At 38.8% G+C, this 22,606-nt stretch overlaps 1 protein-coding gene across 4 annotated transcripts in view; it reads left to right on the top strand.

Annotated features, from left to right (window-relative positions):
- Positions 1-1,769: 1,769 nt before the first annotated feature.
- The window catches only part of LRBA (LPS responsive beige-like anchor protein), a 742,782-nt gene continuing 721,945 nt past the window's right edge, over positions 1,770-22,606 (top strand). For all 4 annotated transcript variants that reach the window (XM_073892352.1, XM_025874296.2, XM_073892351.1 and 1 more), the window contains exons 1-2: positions 1,770-1,947; positions 2,287-2,726. In XM_073892352.1, the coding sequence (XP_073748453.1) occupies positions 2,511-2,726 (216 nt within the window). In that variant the 5' untranslated portion in view covers positions 1,770-1,947; positions 2,287-2,510. The remainder of the gene's footprint in view (positions 1,948-2,286; positions 2,727-22,606) is intronic.

Here is a 22,606-nt window from a genome sequence, read left to right as displayed (position 1 = left end):
GCTTCCCGCTGAGCAAGGGGCCCGATGTGGGACTCGATCCCAGGACTCTGGGATCATGACCTGAGCCGAAGGCAGACGACCAACGACAGAGCCACCCAGGTGCCTCAAAACAAGTCTTTAACAAACATTTGCAACCATAGGCGATTTGGTGAAGTCAAATTCATTTTAGTGTTTTTAAAAGGTGTACCGCTTTTCTGAAGAAGATACCCCGATGCTGCTTGTCTTTTCTCATGTTACCTCCCTCCCTCCAAATTTCCATGTGATGGTTGAAATTCGGTTTCCTTTTCAAGCCCATCCCAACTCTTTCTCTAGGCAATTATTTCATCTCTCAAACCAATATATTTTTTTCTTCTGGCTCCTCCGTGGTACTTCCTAACTTTTATCTGACTTCACTTTTTGCTTCACTTTCATTTTAGGGAACTACTAGTATATTAAAGATTATTTTTTAAGGCCGTATGACTTCAAAGAGTACATAAGGGTGAAAAACCACTTTCTTTAACGATACTTCTTTTTCACTAATGCATCAGGAAGAATACTTTATTGTTAATAGTGGGGGTGGAGGGGAAGGACACATTACGGTGACCCGTGGTTTCAATCCTAATGTAGCTTATCTTTTAAATTAATCTGAGAATGAGGCGAACCCAACTTTCACACTGGAAAATTACGAGAGTAAAAAAACCCCTGAGATCTACAGGCAAAATTAACCCCGCCTCCACGCTATTTGGAGCAGCTGTCTCAGGAATCCTCCCTTCCTTAGAATGTGGGAGAGGTTTGGTGGGGCGGCAGCTGCAAGGCAAGGAATCTTTCCCATTCCTCATGGACACGTCCCCCCTCCCATCTTCTTCCAAACGGTGGCAGCTGCTGGGGCATCCCAGTGGAAATCTCTAAGTCTTCGCGGAGCGCCGCGGGCGGGCAGCAGCTGAACGCAGTCAGGGGTGGGGAGTCTCTGCTCCCTTCAGACAAGGAAAACAGCCTCGCTGGCTCCAGCGCTACCACTTCTCTGGCTCATAGCAGTCCCTCAGGTGTCCTTCAAGTCCAAGAGGACACCTTGGAAACGTGGGGCGGGTTCTCTGTGCGCTAGGAGACCCTATGGTAACTTAACAACAGAAGAAGCTTCAGAATCACCTCAGCACTTGTCAAAGCACCTTCCCAGGTCGTGGGTGGGAGGTGTACGCGTGTGTGCAGGGAGAGTCGGCTCCTGGTAGGGAACGTCTCCTCTCGCCGGTCCGGGACACACCTGGTGTTATTTGGGCAACGCGCCCGCTTGGGTGCCCACCTTCACACGTAGTCCTGCCTGCAAGCCCGCGCCTAGCACCTCCGCCCTTTCGCGGCCCCCTAGGCCGCCCGCGCTTCCCCACCCCGCCACACGATTGCCTCCGCCTTCGCGGGCGCCCGCCCCACCGTCCCGCGCGCTCGCGCACGCGCACGCCGCGCCCGGCGGCCCCCGGCGCTGTCATGGCGGCGAGGAGTAGCTTCAGTGGGCACAGAGGCGTTCGCGCGAGCCGTGGCGGGGCGAGCTGTGGCAGTAGCAACCTCACCACCGCCGGCAGCGTCAGCCGCGGTGTCCATAGCGCCAGCAGCGGCGGTTTTTGCAAAGGCTGAGCGCAGGGGTCGGGCGGGCCAGGAAGCCATGGAGTTCTGTGCAGTCGCGGACTCCCGGGGAGCGGACTAGGGAAACTTGGAGGCTGCGACCAGGTGCACTGACCTCTCTCTCCTCCCTCTCCTCGCCGTCGCCGCCGGGCCTCCCCTCCCTCCTTGCCACAACACACACCTCCCCTCCTCTCGCCGTCGAACCTCAGGTGCCTGAGTGTTCCACTCCTCCCCCTGGGCCGAGCGTTGAGAGTAATCACCGCCCCCTTCCCCCGCCTTTTCCTGCCCTGGATCTCCGCCGCCACCTCCGTCTCGCGGCTCCCTGGCCGGGGGTGAGGACGAGTCCGGAGTATCTGGGTGAGGAGGAACTTTCTACTTCTGTGGTAGCTTGGGGGCTCCCTCCTTTCCACGGACCCTTCATTTCCCAGCGACAGTTTCTCTTTCCGTGCACCTGTGAGGAGAGGTAGCTCTGCGCCTGGAACCTGCGAGAGTGTGGGGGAGGAGTGAACCTGTTCAGGGGCCTCTTGAACCCGCCTTCACTCAGAACCTACCTCTTTGAGCCAGGGAGGGTAGCGGGTGGCTGGTAGTAAGGTCCCTTTAGCAACTTATTTGACGGACAGTAACTATTTACCTCTCCCCCCACAAAACCCTGAAACAAAACCTAGCGTATTTAACATTTATCTAATCTTCCAATAGGGTTTGGCGTTGTTGTCAGCCTCGGGGAGAGAGATTGGACAAATATTCTCCAAGAGGAGGAGGGCGACGCCAAGGACTTTCCCCATCAACTGCTTTTGGGTTTTCTCCACAACTTGGAAGAGTGACCCTTTTCCTGTTGTGTTGCGTGTGTGTGCTTATTCCTAGTGCAGCAATTGCTGTCCCATAGTGACTCCGAGTTGTCCTTTCTTATGAACTAGCGAGCAATGGCTAGTGAAGACAATAATGTCCCTTCCCCGCCACCAACAGGTGATGACGGGGGAGGTGGAGGGAAAGAAGAAACCTCTGCTGAAGAGGGTGCATTGTCCCTGAAACCAGGGCTCCCCATCAGGGGCATCAGAATGAAATTTGCCGTGTTGACGGGGTTGGTTGAAGTTGGAGAAGTATCCAATAGGGATATTGTAGAAACTGTCTTTAACCTGGTAAGTAGATATCTATTTTATAAGTATATATTCTTCTCAGTGGGTTGGGGAACTAGACTTTAAAGTTGGAGCCATGTGCTTGACTCAGACTGCTGATGGCTTTTTCCGTGGATGGAAGCACAAAATTCTGACCTAAATGAAAGAATTTTTTTTGTATTTTTCAGTTTAAGGGGAATTATGTAAATTTAGGTGCTCTAGGTTTTGCGAAAGTGAACAGATCACGTTTGTGCTAAGGAAATATTTGTTGCTTGGAAGCATTTTGTGGGGGTTCCAGTGGAGGAGTTTTATTGTATAAACTTTTTTTTTCTTGGGATATATAACTAAGTCTGCATTTCTCTTTAACATTTTAAAGATATTTTCATGACTTTTTTTGGACTTGAGAAATAAATGCCGTACATACTACTTACTCTTATTCTTTTGAGTCTGCCTAGGTTACGTTTTGCTGTAAGTTTTGATCATGAAACTTTTGTTCACAGATGAACAAAGATTTGTTCATGATGAACGATTAATTGGTCACAAAAGTTAGTATTTATATTTTGATCAGTTTTATTTTTAGACATAACTAACAAAAATTAAATTTTGGAATGAATTTAGAGTTACATCTTGTGAAAATTGAATGGCAATTTGGAAAGAGAATTCTGGCAGATGCAGTATAACCGAATCTATTTCTTTGGTGAATGCATGTCTAGCAGTAAAGCATACTTGGTTATTGGAAGTTGCTGGTCATACTGTGAACTATGAATGTTATTTTTGAAAGGTGGATATGCAATACTTTTTCTCTACTCCATTCTTAGAAATGGTTATTTCTAATGGGAACGTTTTAGATTTCTTTACTGCAGCCTCTCTTGCCCATCAATTTAAAGAATGAAAGGTAAATTTGGCCTTAAAAATACTTCCACCTCTTCTGCTTACTTACCTGTGTTAGAAGATAACATATGGGAACAAATATGAATGTATAATAGCTGTAATAACTGTTTAGTACTCTTCCCTTTTGCCTCTGTGTTTTCAAGGTTAGGCTTGTTTTATTCCAGGGCAGTTAATTATTTCCTTTACTAGAACTTTCCCAGTAGTCTGGTCACCTGCAGTACAACTTCTAGAATGAGAAAGGAGCTAAATGAAATTCACTTACTATTGGAGTATAAGAACTTTGAATAATAGGGTATTTTCTACCATTTTGTTTCCTTATATATAAATAACAGACACACGTACATATTTTTAAAAAACTATATATTATGGAAATGTTCAAATATATACAAAAACAGGATAGTTCTCTGGATCTGTTATCCAGTTTCAACAATTATCCAAAACTTTGGGGATCTAGTGTGTTTGTGGTCTTTAAAAGTTTATAAGTCTCAAGGAGGTAAATGGTAAATTGATTCATCCCTCTACCTCAAAATAGACTTGAAAACTGTTTTTTTAAATTTCTTTTTCTGTTTCTAAACCTCATGTACCTTGGATGACAAACAAATCTGTGGTAGTGATATAGACCATAATTAGTTGTTTGTGTGTGAAATATAATATTCCACTGGCAGAAGGAGAATTCGAACTCCTTTGTTCTTTAGAATGCCCTGTGTGAAGGTGGACAACCAAACATGAGTTACCTGCATTTTATTAAAGAAAATCCAAATTCTGTAGTAACAGTTTGCTTATATGCTGCGTAGAATTGTAGGCCTGGTATAGATAAAAGATTATTGGTTAAATTCTGCACAGCTACATGTTTTCAGAGTAATAGGTGTCTGGTAAAAGGAGAGGGAAACTCAGTTCAGTTACACCTCTTCTTCACCTCATTCTCTTCTCATGTAGAGCAAAGGATTAGATTAGGTCCTCCCTTTTCCGTTCTCCCTTATAATACTTCATGTTCCTTGATGGATATGTAGGGTCTTGGCAGTCTTTAGAAAATTTTGAGAACTGAAATTTTGGGAATCTGGTAAGCTAGTCCGTCTCAACATTGTTAGTACCACAGCACCTAAATATTTCCTGATAGTTAATCAGCCTTAATCTTCTGCTCAAAGAAGGAAATGACATTAATAATCATGATTTTACAGAAGTTATGATGTTTACTATGTGCCAGGCAACGGGCCAAGTGCTTTACATATGTTTTTAAATTCTTCTTTCAATAACTGTTTACTATATATCTCATTTTATAGATGAGGAGACTGAGACACTGAAAGGTTGAATAGAGGGCGCCTGGGTGGCTCAGTTGGTTAAGCGACTGCCTTCGGCTCAGGTCATGATCCTGGAGTCCCGGGATCGAGTCCCCCATCGGGCTCCCTGCTCAGCAGGGAGTCTGCTTCTGCCTCTGACCCTCTTCCCTCTCGTGCTCTCTATCTCTCATTCTCTCTCTCTCAAATAAATAAATGAAATCTTTAAAAAAAAAAAAAAGGTTGAATAGATTGCTTACAATTTGGTGATTCTTAGAATGGCAATCTTTCCAGGAGTACATGTCTCTTGAGTTGATGTAGAATTGTTTGCTTCTTTGAGCAGGTATTTTTTTTTTTAAAGATTTTATTTATTTATTTGAGAGAGAGAGAGAATAAGAGATAGAAAGCACCAGAGGGAAGAGGGCCAGAGGGAGAAGCAGACTCCCCGCTGAGCAGGAAGCCCAATGTGGGACTCGATCCCGGGACTCCAGGATCATGACCTGAGCCGAAGGCAGTCGCTTAACCAACTGAGCCACCTAGGCGCCCTTGAGCAGGTATTTATAGCTCAGGCATAACTTTTCTCAATATAAGAACACTTAATATTAATGATGAAATCTCCATCAGTAGAATTCATTTCTTCCCTTTTTTTTTTTTTAAGAGAGAGTGAACGTGAGCTGAGGGAATGGGGAGAGGGAGAGAATCTTTTTTTTTTTTTTTTAAGGTACACACAGTAAAGTTTATTTTGGTGCATGGTATACTTCATTAAAAATAAATTAATCAGCAAATTCCTGCCTGGCTCAGCTCTGGTTTATGTAAATAGCACCCAGCTGTAATGAGTTACAAGGTGTTACTATCTGCCCACACAGTGCGGGCTTCACTCTAGAACTCAAAAAGGAGAGAATCTTAAGCAGACTCCACCCTGAGCCCAGAGCCTGGCTTGGGGATTGATCTCTTGACCCTGAGAAGGTGACCTGAGCCGAAATCAAGACTCAGAGGCTTAACTGACTGCGCCACCCAGGCGCCCCTCATTTCTTCCTCTAACATTCGAATAACTTTGACAAAACTGCTTTAAGAAGTAAAAAAACCTGCTTAAAAGCAGACCAATTTTCTGGTCATTCAGTTGGTTTTTTTTACTTGGCATGTGGATGCAGAAAGATTATCATTAGCATTTTTTATAGTCAGTATATTGGATTAAAATTTATAAAATTGTGAAAATACAGAATACAGACAGAAGAATATGTAATATATTTAAGTAATGAAGTATAATAATGATATAAGCCCTGTGAATCTTAACCAGTATATTACCAGTATCACTGAATCCTTACTGTGTTCTCCTCTATTCTACCTTCACTGGATTTTTCATTAGTAAGTTTAAACTATTTTAGTTATAACTTTCCCTATATTTGACGCATTTTGTTAAAGTAGATTATGTCCTACTGATTCTTTTTTACTGATTACATGTTAGCTGCTTTAAGTAATAATATTTGTGCTGTTAAAGTTAACAACTTCTCCCCTGGAGTTGTCCAAATTAGTGGTAAAGCCATACATACTTCCAGAGATCTTTACAAAGTGCTGCCTCCTAAATTTGCTAATGTAGCTTGACCTTACTGTAACTTGACCAAAATTCCTTTGAAATTTACCACTGCTTGTAATGTCTTTTGCAAATCTGTTTTATAGGTAAGTTTTGATTAATAGTACACCTGTGTATTCATGTGTTTCAAACTTTTAGTCAACGTTTACATTTTTCTTGTTGCAACTTAAAACCATTTCATTTTTTTTTTTTTAACCTGTATGCTAAAATCATTTGTCAGACATTTGGACCCAGAGTAATTAATGTATTGGCATGTTTTCAGGAACTTGCTGCTGAGTTTAAGGCTTCCATCAGGTCTTTAAAGGTATTCAGTTCAAGGGCGCCTCGGTGGCTGGGTTAAGCGACTGCCTTCGGCTCAGGTCATGATCCCGGAGTCCTGGGATCGAGTCCCACATCGGGCTCGCTGCTCAGTAAGGGAGCCTGCTTCTCCCTCTGACCCTCCCCCCTCTCATGTACTCTCTCTCTCTCATTCTCTCTCTCTCTCTCAAATAAATAAATAAATCTTTAAAAAAAAAAGGTATTCAGTTCAAGAATAGTGTTTCCCATGGGCTAGTGACAAATAACATGTTTTAATGAAATTTGTTTAATAATTAAAATGTTAAAGCTTAAAAGGTGGAACATAACTTTTTATGACTCATTATATGTCATTTTATGCAGGTCCTGCTAAAACGGTGCAAACTTATAATACCTATAGGACTTGAGCATATCACATAGAGGCTCTGTTCATTCGTATTGACTGTGTGCAGAGGGTGTACTTGTAGACTTAGAGAGGCAGTTTCTATTCCATTCTGCTTGGTTGTTGGACTACAGTAACATGGGCCCAAAGGTGTCATACCTTTTGATTTTTCAGGAAGAATTGGAAATCGACATTTTAAAAAATAACATTTTAAAATGTCCAATTAAAATACTACAAACCACTGTGTGAGACATAAAAATTTCACGTAGTTATTTTTCAAGCCTTTATATGAATGTTTATTAGAAAGATAACACAAAATGCTTCTTAATGTGCTCCCCCAACCCCCATGAATTTGTACATCATGTTATAAGTAATAGAAAACTTGAACTGGTTTTAAACACAATAAAAAGGATTTATAGGCTCATTTATCTCCAAGTCCAAAGGTAGGGCAAGACTTAGAGTAACACAGTAATACTAAAGATCAGTTTCTTTCCGTTTCTGTTCTGCTTTCTTCAGTCTGTTACTCTCATGATTGTAGGATGGCTGCTAGTAGTGGTTGGGACCACATATATTTTTGTTCACATCTCTTGGGAGAGCCTCACTGTCCTAACATTCCAAATAAGAGTCATGACCTGATTACTGAACTAGTGACTGTGGTCATTGAAATGGTTGATTGGCCTAAGCAAACCAGGGCCAACTACTATACCTAAGGATGGGGTTGATTTTCTCTGAATTACGTGGCCTGCCTGGGGAGAGGTGGATACACAAAGAAAAATCCGGGTAAGAGACTGAAAGGGTAGGGCGCCAGGGTGGCTCAGTTGGTTAAGTGTCTGACTTTGGCTCAGGTCATGATCTTGGGGTCCTGGAATCCAGCCCCGAGTCCGGCTCCATGCTAGGTGTAGAGCCTGCTTGGGATTCTCTCTCCCTCTCCCTCTGCCCCTTGCCTGCTTGCTCTCTCTCTCTCTCTCTCTCTCTCAAATAAAATCTTTAAAAAAAATTGAAAGGGTAAATGGATAGTTGGATAAGCGACCGATGATGTCCACTGTTCTTTTCAAAGATACTTGTTTGAGAGAAAAGTCATTCATTACCTCAACACCCTATTGTGATTTTGAGCAAGTCTTTTTAAACTCTTTGTACCATAGCTTTTCCTGTGTACAAGGGGGAAACTACACTGTAGCCAGGATTAAATGAATAAATACTTGTAAAGGAGTTAAAATAATATGTGGTACATTGAGTGCTATTATAAGTATTTACTGTTATTTTAATATTTGTTGTTTAGATGGTTAAGTCATCATATTCCAATCATACAATTTTTTGTTTCTATATAGCTATTATCAGCCTTATTGGCTCTGCAATATACTATATAGTTTTTCTGAATTTAATAGCCATGGTGATTTTTTAGAAATGACTTGTTTTAAAAACCTTTGTTGAGGTATAATTTACATATCATAAAAATCACTTGTTTTAGTATACAATTTAGTGATTTTTATTAAGGTTACAGAGCTGTGCAGGCATTACCACAATCTAATTTTAGAACATTTACATCCTGTGTTCAAGATGTTTCATAGTTTTAGCTCTTGCATTTAGGCCTGTGATCCATTCTGAGTTGATTTTTTAAAAAAGTTTTATTTATTCAAATAATCTCTACACCCAACATGGGGCTTAAACTCACAACCGTGAGATCAAGAGTCCCACCCTTTTCTAAGTCAGCCAGGTGCTCCCATTTTTCGTTGATTTTTGTATGTGACAGAATGATAAGATAGGGTCTAAATTCATCTTTTTGTATGTGGCTATTACTACTCTTTGTTGAAATGGGTATTCTTTCCCGCTGAATTTTGTCAAAAATCGGTTGACCATAAGTGTAAGGATTTATCTGGAGTTTTTTTCTTTGATCTGTATGTCTGTTCTTTACCACAGCCACACTATCTTAATTACTGCAGCTTTGTGGTAAGTTTTGAAATAGTGTGTGTGTCCTTTTACTTTACTTTTTTTTTTTCCCCAAGGTTGTTTTGGCTATTCTTGGTTCTTTGCATTTCTGTGTTAATTGTAGGATCAGCTTGTCAGTTTCTGTGAAAAAGCAAGCTGGGATTTTGATGGGGAGTTGTTGAATCTATAGATAACTTTGAGGAATACTGAGTTTTCCATTCCATGAATATGGACTGTCTTTGCATTTATCGAGGTCTTCCTCAATTTCCTTAATCAATGTTTTACAGTTTTCACTGTATGAGGAGATGAATTATTTGAGTAAAAAAATTTTTTTGCTATTGAAATGCTTCTTTAGGTAGTTTTTTTTTTTAACCCTACATAATTTTTTTTTTTTAAAGATTTTATTTATTTATTTGAGAGGGAGAGAATGAGAGATAGCACGAGAGCGAAGAGGGTCAGAGGGAGAAGCAGACTCCCCGCTGAGCAGGGAGCCCGATGCGGGACTCGATCCCGGTACTCCAGGATCATGACCTGAGCCGAAGGCAGTCGCTTAACCAACTGAGCCACCCAGGCGCCCCATAATCTTCTTTTTTTAAAGATTTTATTTATTTGACAGAGAGAGACACAGAGAGAGAGGGAACACAAGCAGGGGGAGTGGGAGAGGGAGAAGCAGGCTTCCCGCTGAGCAGGGAGCCCAACGCGGGGCTTGATCCCAGGACCCTGGGATCATGACTTGAGCTGAAGTCAGACACTTAACGACTGAGCCACCCAGGTGCCCCAATCTTTTTTTTTTTTTTTAAGATTTTATTTATTTATTTGAGAAAGAGTGCTTGAGAGGGGGAGGGTCAGAGGCAGAAGCAGACTCCCCGCCGAGCAGGGAGCCTGATGCGGGACTCCATCCTGGGTCTCCAGGATCATGACCTGAGCCAAAGGCAGTCTCCCCAACCAACTGAGCCACCCAGGTGCCCTTTAGGTAGCTTTGTGCATTGAAATTTCTAGAAGTGGAATAAATGGTTCAAAGTATATGAACATTTATATAGATCATGAGTAGATATTGTTAGTTTGTTTATTAATGTTGATAATTAAAAGAAATGTAGGTGAATTGATGAATTTTAAAAACTTCATAGTTTCTTGGAGGTGATAGATTTGATCATTTAAGTCCCTGCAGGTATACATTCTTGTTTCCATTTAAATGGGTTCATTTTAAACTGAGAAATCATTTGGAAAACTGAAAAGTCAGAATTTTTCTTTTGTTTGTGAATTAATAGAGAAAGCTTTTTGCTTTTCATAGTGACCTAATCCTAATTTATCTAGTATATTTAGTTTTTATATTATAAAGTATCTCTTTCCACACATATATTTTTAAAAATATTTTTAATAGTTTTTGTATATGGGAAAGAAAAATATCCAGAATGCATTTTTGTTTTATAGTACTTAGATAATAAATTGTTTCGTTTATCTTTGTACCTCTAGAATTTTTTAGTGTTTGGTACTTCAAAAATGTTTGTTAAATTAAGTGGAAATGTCCTCGTCTTATCATTTAGTAAATTACAGTCATTAGGAAGCCTAGTTTGATTCTTTCCTGCAAAATATATGTTGGTAAGACCTTAATTTATATTTCTTTCAGTATTTCCTGACTATTTCTTATGAAAATACTTTCAGGTAGCTTGCATTTTCATTGTACAATTTTGGGTTACCTCAGTATCTGTTTTACCACTAAGGGACAATTTTGTTAATATATTTTCAGGATATTCTCTTCTAACCTGCTTTAAGGTAGTTTTTCCTTTTCTCTAGTATTGTGTCATGTAATGGGATATATACTCAGAAACCTACTTGTATGCAGTGAGTCTTTCTAGTAGAGTCTTTGGCTTAAAAGCTGTTGGGACAATATCCAAAATAAAAACTACTAGTTTTATATTTTTAAGGTGTTTTGTGTGTCTTTGTGTATCTTTTCTGATTCTTCAGAGATTTAATTGGATTTGTGTAAAAGTAATATATGTGTAAAAGTAATATATGTTAAGTATAGAATTTCTTGTTGATGGAGGTTATGGAAGACTGCATATTAGGGATTTTGTAGAGCATTCTTTTTTTAAAAAATTTTTTTATTGTTATGTTAATCACCATACATTACATCATTAGTTTTTGATGTAGTGTTCCATGATTCATTGTGCATAACACTCAGTGCTCCATGCAGAACGTGCCCTCTTTAATACCCATCACCAGGCTAACCCATCCCCCCACCCTCCTCCCCTCTAGAACTCTCAGTTTGTTTTTCAGAGTCCATCGTCTCTCATGGTTCGTCTCCCCCTCCGACTTACTCCCCTTTATTCTTCCTCTCCTGCTATCTTCTTCTTTTTCTTTTTTCTTAACCTATGTTGCATTATTTGTTTCAGAAGTACAGATCTGTGATTCAACAGTCCTGCATAATTCACAGCGCTCACCGTAGCACATACCCTACCCAATGTCTATCACGCAGCCTCCCCATCCCTCCCACCCCCCACCACTCCAGCAACACTCAGTTTGTTCCCTGAGATTAAGAATTCCTCATATCAGTGAGGTCATATGATACATGTCTTTCTCTGATTGACTTATTTCACTCAGCATAACACCCTCCAGTTCCATCCATGTCGTTGCAAATGGCAAGATCTCATTCCTTTTGATGGCTGCATAATATTCCATTGTGTATATATACCACATCTTCTTTATCCATTCATCTGTTGATGGACATCTTGGCTCTTTCCACAGTTTGGCTATTGTGGACATTGCTGCTATAAACTTTGGGCTTGTAGAGCAGATTCTTACTTAGAAGTCTTTTGGTATCCAATTTCCTACCCAAGGTTATGTAACTGATGTTCATGCTCTAATTTTTGTTAGAAACAAAATGCAACTGGGTGTTTGCATTTATTTCTCAGACTTCTTTTGACCAGAGTTATCAGTCTTTTAGTAATTTATATTCTAAAAAAATTGCAGTTTTATTTATTTATTTTGAGAGATTTTATTTATTTGACAGACAGTGAGAGAGGGAACACAAGCAGGGGGAGAGGGAGAAGCAGGCTTCCTGCCGAGCAGGGAGCCCGATGAGGGGCTCGATCCCAGCACCCTGTGATCATGACCTGAGCGGAAGGCAGACACTTAATAACTGAGCCACCCAGGCGCCCCCAAAATTGCAGTTTTAGAGCAAGGTGAGGGGCTGGATTTTCCATGTATAGTTTTAGAGAAAGATGAAAACTGATGAGGTCTCAATTATGTTTTGTTAGAAATATATGCTTGGGAACTGAAAAAGATACTCTTTTTTTGCTTAATAAAATCTTTATTTAGTGAATACTAACTTCATTGGTGTGGAATTTTTATTTATAAAAATCTCAGTAAATCTTATAAAGCTATGAGAATTTTAAATAATTAAGCCTCTGATGAGGTGTTTGGGTTTTGTTGTTTCTAATGGAAATACTTTTCTCATAAAGTAATACAAATATGTAATCTTAAAATTTTATTTATTTATTTATTTATTTATTTATTTATTTCAGAGAGAGAGCATGTGTGAGTGGGGGGGAGGGGCAGAGGGAGAGGCAGAGAATCCCAAGCACACTCCATGCTGAGCCAACCCTATGGGGGGCTTGATCTCATGACTCTGAGATCATGACCTGAGCCAAAATCAAGAGTTGGACGCTTAATGGACTGAGCCACCCAGGCACCCAATACAAATATGTTATCTTAAATCCTATTTATATCTAGCTGAATCTAGTCTTCATGATCTTTGGGCTTCAGTATCTTGAATAAAAATAATTACTATATCTCAGAGCTTATAAATAACGTTTGTGAAAACATTTTAACACGAAGCATTTTTTAAAAAGTGTTGGTTTTATGTTAATACATGAAACTTAAAAAATAATAGGCCTGATAATAATATGATAGTTAATCAGTTTCAAATGGGTGTCAACAAATCTAGGGGCGCCTGGCTGGCTCAGTCGAAGAGCTTGAGATTCTTGATCTTGGGTTGTGAGTTTGGGCCCCACATTGGGTGTAGAGATTACTTAAATAAAACTTTGAAAACAAACAAAAACCCAAATGTTTTCTGAAATGGAGGAAAAATATTAATTATTAAAATTATATAAAGGTATTATAAAATGATTATTAACATTATCACCGACTCATTTTCTTGGATCAAATTTCTGTGAAATTAATAGACATCCAGTGTACACAAAATCCATAACATTTTAGAATAATTTTTCTTACTGTAGGTGTCTGTGGATGGATAAGGCAGTGCTAGTGGCCAGAAGTGTGAGTGGGTGATTTTGTTAGTTTACTAAAACATATGAATTTATGGTTCTTAATCTATTTTCAAAGTTCTAGAGGGGAAGGGGGTGGAGGGATGGGTTAGCCTGGTGATGGGCATTAAAGAGGGCACGTATTGACTGGAGCACTGGGTGTTATATGCAAACAATGAATCATGGAACACTACATCAAAAACTAATGATGTAATGTATGGTGGTTAACATAACATAATAAAAAAAAAGATTCTTTTGGGTTCCCAGTTTTTTCAGTGTTGGTGAGATGATCAATGGCTCTTGAGGTAGGGGAAACATACATTGATAAATGATATGCTTTTGAGTTGAAATTAATGTTATTTTGGTTATAATAGATAATAGCGATATCTAAGACTTACTGAGTGTGCCAGGTTCTGTTTGATGTATTAACCCAATTTAATTCCTGCAGTTCTCACAGTTAGGTAATTAGGTGTTTCTGCCAAGATGCTTTGTGTTCTGCAAAAGCGGACTAAATAATAGGATTTATGGGGGAAAAATAGGATTGGGGTGGGCCATTCAAAACCTGTGGCACCTTGTGACCAGAATACTAAAAAAAATCAATAATAATCCTGATGAAAATAGTAGGAAGATTAAATCTTTACTTGTATTTTTCTTTTTTAAGATTTTATTTGTTTATTTGACAGAGACATAGCGAGAGAGGAAACACAAGCAGGGGGAGTGGGAGAGGGAGAAGCAGGCTTCCCGCTGAGCAGGGAGCCCCATGTGGGGTTCGATCCCAGGACCCCAGGGTCATGACCTGAGCCAAAGGCAGATGCTCAACCAACTGAGCCACCCAGGTACCCCTCTACTAGTATTTTCATGTTAGCATCACATTCACTTTGTGGTACTAATCCTGGAGCTTATGCTTTCTTGTTTGAGATGTAGGCTTGGTTTCTTTAGCTTCCAATAGACAACATTTTTATCAGTACTAAAAATCTGATCCAAGTGTAGCTTTCCTTGTTAATTCATTGTTTTAAAACAGAGAGAAATATCTTTGCAATTTTTTCATTTGTACTTGCAGATTGTTGGATACTTCATGTTGTAGAAAAAGTATACTAGTTCTTGGAGTCATTAAACCAGATACTATTTGCATTATAGGAAAGCAGTTCTGCAATTTTTTAGGTTTTTGTAAGATCTGTACATACTGCCAAGTATTTCTTTTTAATTCTGTTGTAAAAAATTACGTATAAACCAGGCTTGCGTCCACACTATTCCTACATTATCTACTCTTTAACAATCCTGTAGGAGGTAATTCAAGGCAAAGATGTAAGTTACAGCAGAACAGACTGTACTATTTTAATATTCACTTTATAAATGATGAAACAGAGAGTATAAGTAGCTTGCTTAAGTCACTGAGCAAGTAATATTGCTGAGATTCAAGCTCAGGGAATCCACAACCTGAGCTGTTAACCACTAAGCCGTATATGGTTTATAATTACAAAAACCCTTAAATGTAAAAAAAGTGGCTTAAGGCATCTTTCAATCATGTAATTGAATAGTAACTCTGGGAAGGTATCTGGATTGTTTAGGAGCTGCCTAACATAGTCAAGATTTGCCTTAAGGAAGGTAGGGTTTTTTTTTCCCCCCTACTTTAATTAAATACCTAAAATGCATTCTCGCTCTCTCAAATAAATAAATAAATAAATAAAATCTTTAAAAAAGAAAAAATACATGTTAGGAAAAGAGAGGTTTTAGTGAATGTGATTTTTTTTATTTTTTTTGAATGATTTTTAAATTGGTTGGAATTAATGACATAGTTAATCATTATGCAAGATACTGGAATTTGCTTCTTTACTTTCATGGTTAAGATTTAGTTAGCTTAGGGGCGCCTGGGTGGCTCAGTCAGTTAAGCATCTGCCTTAGGCTCAGGTCATGATCCTGGGGTGCTCAGCAGAGAGGCTTTCTCCCTCTGCCCCTCCCCTGCTCTTGCTCTCTCTTGCTCACGTTCACTCTGTCTCTCAAATACATAAAAATCTTTTTTTTTTTTAAAGATTTTATTTATTTATTTGACAGAGAGAGACAGCGAGAGAGGGAAACAAGCAGGGGGAGTGGGAGAGGGAGAAGCAGCCTTCCCACGGAGCAGGGAGCCCGATGCAGGGCTAGATCTCAGGACCCCGAGATCATGACTTGAGCCAAAGGCAGCCGCTTAACGACTGAGCCACCTAGGTGCCCCTATCAAATGCATAAAAAAATCATAAAAAAAAAAGAGTTAGCTTAACTTCCAGGATTGAAATGACCTTGTATATTGATCCTATAAGAAAGTGTTTTTTTTTTTTAATTTTAATTTTTTAAAAAATTTTATTTTTTAAGTAAACTATATCCCCAACGTGGGCCTTAAATTCATGACTCTGAGATCAAGAACCAGCCAGGTCCCCCAAGAGAGTGGGATTTTAATAATCTTTTTATATACTGATCACAGTGAGCACATTAATAGGAAAGGATAATGCTTTTTGTTCATCAGTTGCAGAAGGTAATACCAGTTGTTGTCTTTAATTATATGTCAGGATGTATTCATAGGCTTCTAATGTTCATATTACCTTTCCTTGAAGATGATTTGCTTTCATGATAGATTTATTCAATAAAGTACCATATACTCAAATTTATGGGACAAGATTATCTTTTCTTTCTATAAGAGTATAAATTTAACTAGGGCTTAGTTTTAAATTTTCAAAAAAGACATTTAAGAAGTCAAAGAATCAACTATGAACAGAATTTTACATGTTGCTATGTTGACTAGACCTATCTCTTTTATGCTTTAATAAAATGAGATTGTTCCATTTTATGAAACATTTTTTTTTTTTTTTTTTAAGATTTTACCCATTTATTTGACAGAGAGAGACACAGCGAGAGAGGGAACACAAGCAGGGGGAGTGGGAGAGGGAGAAGCAGGCTTCCCGCAGAGCAGGGAGCCCGATGCGGGGCTTGATCCCAGGACTCTGGGATCATGACCTGAGCCGGAGGCAGATGCTTAATGACTGAGCCACCCAGGCGCCCCCATATATCTGTTTTTAATGGGATCAATCCATTAATTCATTTAATGAATATTTGTGGAGCAGAGATGGTGTGCCAGACGTGGTGTCAGGTAGGTGCTGGGAATAAAACAATGAATAAGAGAGGTATGGACTTTGCCTTCATGGAGTTTAAAGTGTCAATTCTTTGGCCTCTCGGTACCCCATTTCTTTGACTATACATCTGTCCCTCAGTTAATTAGATTGATTTTCTCATACTTTACAAGTATACCCCATTCTTATTCCTGTCTTTTGAAAATCATCTTTGTGACATTTATCATTAATATTAGGAGATGGTGATGATGTCTGTCATATATCTTTTACTAAGAATTCTTTATTTTCTCCCCTCTTACCCATCTAAAACTTCTAGACAATCTAATGGCAATATGTAAGTGAAATACAATGTGGTATTTAATTTCTGACCCTGTTAGAACCCTATCTGGAATGAGGTGGTGGGGAGGATGGGGGGAAGGATGCCATGTGGATGAATTTTTAACGTCCTTTATTGTTTTGCCAATACATTTCTATTCTGACTTTGTTTTGATAGAACCAAATTTGGGGGCGCTTGGTTCAGTTGGTAGAGCATGTGACTCTTGATCTTGAGGTTGTAGGTTTGAGCCCCACGTTGGGAGTAGAGATTACTTTAAAAAAAATCTTAAAAAGAACTGAATTTGAACTTTTAACTTTTTAGTGATATTTAACAGTACATTGTGCTTTGGTCTTCTCTGTGATCATTCTGTGTCATTAATTTGAATGTTGGTGTTTGGAATATGATTTGGAATACTGAATATTTCTGAATACCTTTCTCTCTTGTACATCTTCAGTATACTGCACTAGTTCAGTACTTGTCACTTTTTTCCTGTATAGTTGCAATAGCTTGCTTGCTGGTATTCTTGCTTCTCTAGTCTCTTCTTTAAAATACCCTCCACAACTCCTGGAGTATTTAATGTAAAGTTAAAATCTGACCATTTGATTTTTCCTTTCAAAATCTTTCTATAGTTTTTCATTCTTTTCTGGGTAAAGGCCAAGTTCCTTAATATGACAGATAAGTAATCTGGATCTTGACTTATCTTTTGTCATTCCCTTCCTCAAACTTTGTACAATATTGAACTTTGAGACTCTTAGAGTTTCTGCTCCCAAGTGACATGCTATATTATTGGTCAAGGGAAAGCATATGGCCATGTGTGAATTTATCATACCATGCTTGAGTTTCATAGGATGAAACTTAATTCTTACAGTCAGAGACACTGAATATTGGAGAACAGGAAGATTATATTTCTTCATAGTTCTTAGATTTACTGATGTTTACTAAATGGTTGTTTCATACGTATGTCTTGCATCTCTGTTTCTTGGTTCTATTTCTGAAGTGTGTCCCTTAGTAGTTTTTTTTTTTTTTTTTGAGGGGGGAGGGGCAGAGGAAGAGGGAGAGAGAATCTTAAGCAGGCTTTAGGCCCAGTGCGGAGTCTGACGTGGGGCTTGATCTTTGCAACCCTGAGATCATGACCTGAACTGAAATCAAAAGTTGGATGCTTAAACTGAGTGAGCCATCCAGGCGCCCAGTAGTTCTTTTAGTGAGGGTCTTTGAGTGGTAAACTCAGTATTTGTTTAGAAATTTCCTCATATTTCTCTTGATCTTGAATATAGTTTAGCTGGATGCAGAATTCTAGTTGACGATAATTTTCTCTTAATATTTTGAAGATTCTGTTCTGTTCCCCCTCTAGTCTCTTATTGAAGTTGTCCCTATTATAGTTTTAATTGCTTAACTTTTCAGCTAATCTGTTTCTATGGTTGCTTTTTAGATTTTTTTCTTTGGTTTTGGGGTTCTGTAGTTTCACCATAACTTACCTACTGCTGGTTGTGCTTCCTAAATTTGAGAATTTGGGTTTTTTGGGAAATTCTCACAAATAGTGGCTTTTCTTTATTTTATCTATTTTTTTAAGAGTTTTTATTCATTTGAGAAAGAGAGAGTGAGAGCACAAGCAGTGGGGAGGGTCGGAGGGAGAGGGAGAAGCAGGCTCCCCACTGAGCTGGGAGCCTGATTCGGGGCTCCCAGGACCTTGGGATCATGACCTGAGCCAAAGGCAGCCACTTAACGACTGGGCGACCCAGGTGCCCTATTCGTTTTATCTCTTTGTATTTTGGAACTCCTAATACATGACATGTTCATTTTTTTCCATTCTATCCTTCATGTCTCTTAATCTTTTATATTTTTGGTCTTGTGATCATATCTTTCTTCTGGTTTCTCCTTCATTTCCATCTGATCTGTAGTCTAACCTGTTCTTTTGAGTTTTTCTTTTTAGTGACTATATTTTTAGAAGTTCTTCAAATTTGTATTTTTTAAAAAAATAGAATCCTCTATTTTTTTCTTCTGTCTTGGTTCTTTTATATTTTTAGTTATTCACATACACCGTTTTTTTTGTGTAGTAGTTCTATCATCTCCAAGGGGGGTTGTTTACAAGGGTGTTATGTAACCCTGGATTTTGAGCTAATTTTTCAGGAGCCTTGTTTCAGAACGGTAGAGACTGTTCTGTTGATTTATTTGCTTTATTTACTTTAAGTGAGACATTTAAAAAAATGACTCAGGTTAGCCAAGTTCTAAATTCAGCATAGTATATTGTCTAAATATTTTTCTAGTTTATATTGTTAGACACTGATTCTATATTTTATTGGTTAAATATATTGTTCATGAACAGTTACATCAAATTATTCAAGTAGGCTTCAGGAGGAAAGACTGAAATTAATCCTTTGTCCTGTGACCCAGTTGTAATAAAGCTGAACTTGGATGTAAGTCACGGTGTGTGACTGAGTGTTGATTACAGATAGCCAACATAAGTGTTTTATAAGGATTATCTCATTTAATTCACAAAACAGCTACTTGAGGTAGTCCTTTATTAGACTTGTTTTATAATGAGAAAACAGGATTGGGGAAATAAAGATGTAAGATGGGATTTAGACCCAAGTTGTTTGAACCTGAATCCTCTATGCTGTGTTACACTGTGACTATTAATATAAGTTGGGGCTCGTATTAGAATTGTAGAAAATGGCCACTTAACTAAATTCCTCAAGAATTGTATTAATTGAAAAATTAGTTTATGATAATCAGAAACAATAAGAGTGATAGGCTTTGAGAAAATGAATTATTTTAAAACTTCATTGATTTAACACTGCATGCTTTATTTGATTCTTTAATAACAGTTTCCCTGTGTGTCAAAGGGTACATGATAATTTATACATGTTTAAGATATCCACCAATCAATTTTCTTTGATAACCAGGGAAAAATGAAATTACCAGCTCATTATATTAGGGAATGATCTTACATATAATTTGTGATTTATGAATATTATTCTTAATCTACATTATTTGTGTTTTGTTCATGGTTTTGTTAGTGCCTTAGCCAGAGGGCCAAAATGAAAGAAAAGAAAAATTAAATTATAGCTTTGCTGCTTATTACTATCTCTTGAAAAGATTTGGAAAAAGTTGAGCATTAAAGTGGAAAAACTTGGAATATCTTTGAGAGTTTAATTTATTCTAAATTTCCACTGCTATAGAATGTAAATGTTGATTTGTGAAATTTTTGTTGTTGTTTTTTAAAGATTTTATTTATTCGACAGAGAGAGAGGCAGCCAGAGAGGGAACACAAGCAGGGGGAGTGGGAGAGGGAGGGTCTTAGCAGGGAGCCCGATGCTGGGCTTGATCCTAGGACCCTGGGATCAGGGCCTGAGCCAAAGGCAGATGCCTAACGACTGAGCCACCCAGGCTCCGCACTTGTGAAATTTTTAACCCCCCCCACTTTGAAATGGTAATTCCAGCTGGATCCTTTTTTTCTTTTGATTATTGTTGCCTCCAGGTACTCATCTTCTGAGTCACTTAGGGATAGTTTCCTCTTTCCTTTTTCTCATCTTGCTCACAAAAGACCCAGATTTCTTCCTTGGCGCTGGAACTACTACTTAAGACTGTTTCCACTTCATAGGAAGCAATTATTTTTTGATTGCCTTCTGAACCTTCTTGGAGTTTTCTGGAGCTCTTCTCTGGCTGCTATATTTGATACTGAAATAGGAAAGAAGAAATGATAATCCACTTTTTTCCAGTAGAAGTTATGGGATAATAGCTAATATTTATTGAGTGCTTGTGTGATCTAGTAAGTATTACCCTTTGTCCTCATTTCTTTCCACACTGCCTCCTTGCTTATTCAGTTCTGGGAGGAGTAGCCCCCCAGCTCTAGTTTTTCCCTCTGCCTAGAAAGATCTCCTCTCAAATATCTAATTATATTGTATTATAAATATCAATAAATAATATATGTTATAAATTTCAAATCTTGAAATGTTTTGTTTTTTCATATTCATATTTTATAGTTTCTTCCTGAGTCCTATATTTTTTTTAAAGATTTTTTTTTTTATTTATTAGAGAGAGAGAGAGAGAGCATGAGAGGGGGGAGAGGCAGAGGGCAGCCTCCACACTAAGCAGGGAGCCCAGTGCAGAGCTCAGTCCCAGGATCCTGGGATTGTGAACTGAGCTGAAGGCAGATGCTTAACCAACTGAGCCACCCAGGTGCCCCCCCCCCCCAATTTCTATTTTTGATATCTTATTTTCTTTTAACATTTCATTATTTCATATCTGATCATTTTTATTTTCTTTGTTGTTTGGGGTTCTGTTTTACTGTAAGCCATTCTGCTGATTTGTGGGGGCTGTTTCTTCATTATTTTGTGATTTTTTTAAAAAAAAATTTGAGCTTATATTCTTTGGAATATATTCTTATATTCTTATATTCTTATATATATTCTTATATTCGTGGCCTGAGTCAAAATCAAGAGTCAGACGCTCCGTTGACTGAGCCACCCAGGCACACCTCTAGTCTTTTCTAGCTCAGAATCTCTCAAAACCAAATTTTTAGTTTGAATTTTGTTAGACCTGACACTTGGTATGAATTCTGTCCTCAAACTGGAGTGAGAGGAGGTAGACATTTTTTCTCTTCTGCCCAGGTTGAGATAGGCAGATATGTCCACCGTGTTCTATGCTTAGCATGCCCCCCCATTTACCCATTGAGAGAGTGTTTTTCTTCAGATTTCCCTCCTTGTTTAGGCCCCAAGCTTTTTATCCTTTTCCCCTAAGCAGCCCCTTTATTTTTATTTATTTATTTAAAAGATTATTTATTTATTTATTTGACAGAGAGAGAGAGAGACACACACACAGCAAGAGAGGGAACACAAGCAGGGGGAGTGGGAGAGGGAGAAGCAGGCCTCCTGCCGGGCAGGGAGCCTGATGCGGGGCTCGATCCCAGGACCCTGGGATCAGGACCCGAGCTGAAGGCAGACGCTTAATGACTGAGCCACCCAGGCGCCCCCCCCAGGCAGCCCCTTTAGACCCAGTTCGTAAACCACTAAAAAGGGGTGGATGCTCTCAGGGCAAGCCTCAGTACTCACTGAAGGTTTGTTTTTTCCTACCTCTAAAGATTTTTCTTGCTTTCTCTTCAGCTCAGCCATTTATGAAAAACAAAACAACAACCTTTTTTTTGTTGTTAATCACCATTTTAAGCAATTCTGAATAATGAATATTTTTCTGGATCTTACAAGTTTTCTCTATTGCCAGAAATGGATCTGATTTCCTTCTCCAATTATCTACATGACTCTCTCCTTCATTCCTTTAAAAAGTCTCTGTTCAGATGTCTCCTCATTAGAGGACCTTTCCTACTGCCAAACTAGGTGCCCCCCTCTTATCACTCTTTATCTTTTGTATCCTACTTTATTTTTCATAGCATTTATTTTTTTTAGATATTTTATTATTTGTCTCCTTATATAAGAACATAAAGTCCAACTTTCTTTTTTGTTTACTGCTTTATTGCCAGTGCTTAGAATTAGTGCCTGACACATAGTTGGTGCTCAATAAATACGTGTTAGAAGAACAAATATGCTAAGTGCTTTAAATGGATTATCTTTCTTATTCCTTATAGTTAATTCTTTGAAGTAGGTAATATCATCTTTAATTTTTTTTTTTAAGATGTTATTTTTAGGGTGCCTGGGTGGCTTGGTTGGTTGGGCGACTGCCTTTGGCTCAGGTCATGATCCCGGAGTCCTAGGATCGAGTCCTGCATTGGGCTCCCTGTTCAGCGGGGAGTCTGCTTCTCCCTCTGACCCTACCCCATCTTGTGCTCTCTCTCTTTCACTCTTTCTCTCTAAAATAAATAAAATAAAATCTTTAAAAAATAAACTTACATATGTAAGTTTATTTTTTAAAGA

Source organism: Callorhinus ursinus, unplaced genomic scaffold (assembly GCF_003265705.2).
Source record: "Callorhinus ursinus isolate GAN/ISIS: 27379988/994484 unplaced genomic scaffold, GSC_fseal_2.0 scaffold4, whole genome shotgun sequence".
NCBI classification, from domain to species: Eukaryota; Metazoa; Chordata; class Mammalia; order Carnivora; family Otariidae; genus Callorhinus; species Callorhinus ursinus.
This window is presented reverse-complemented; position numbering and strand designations above follow the sequence as displayed.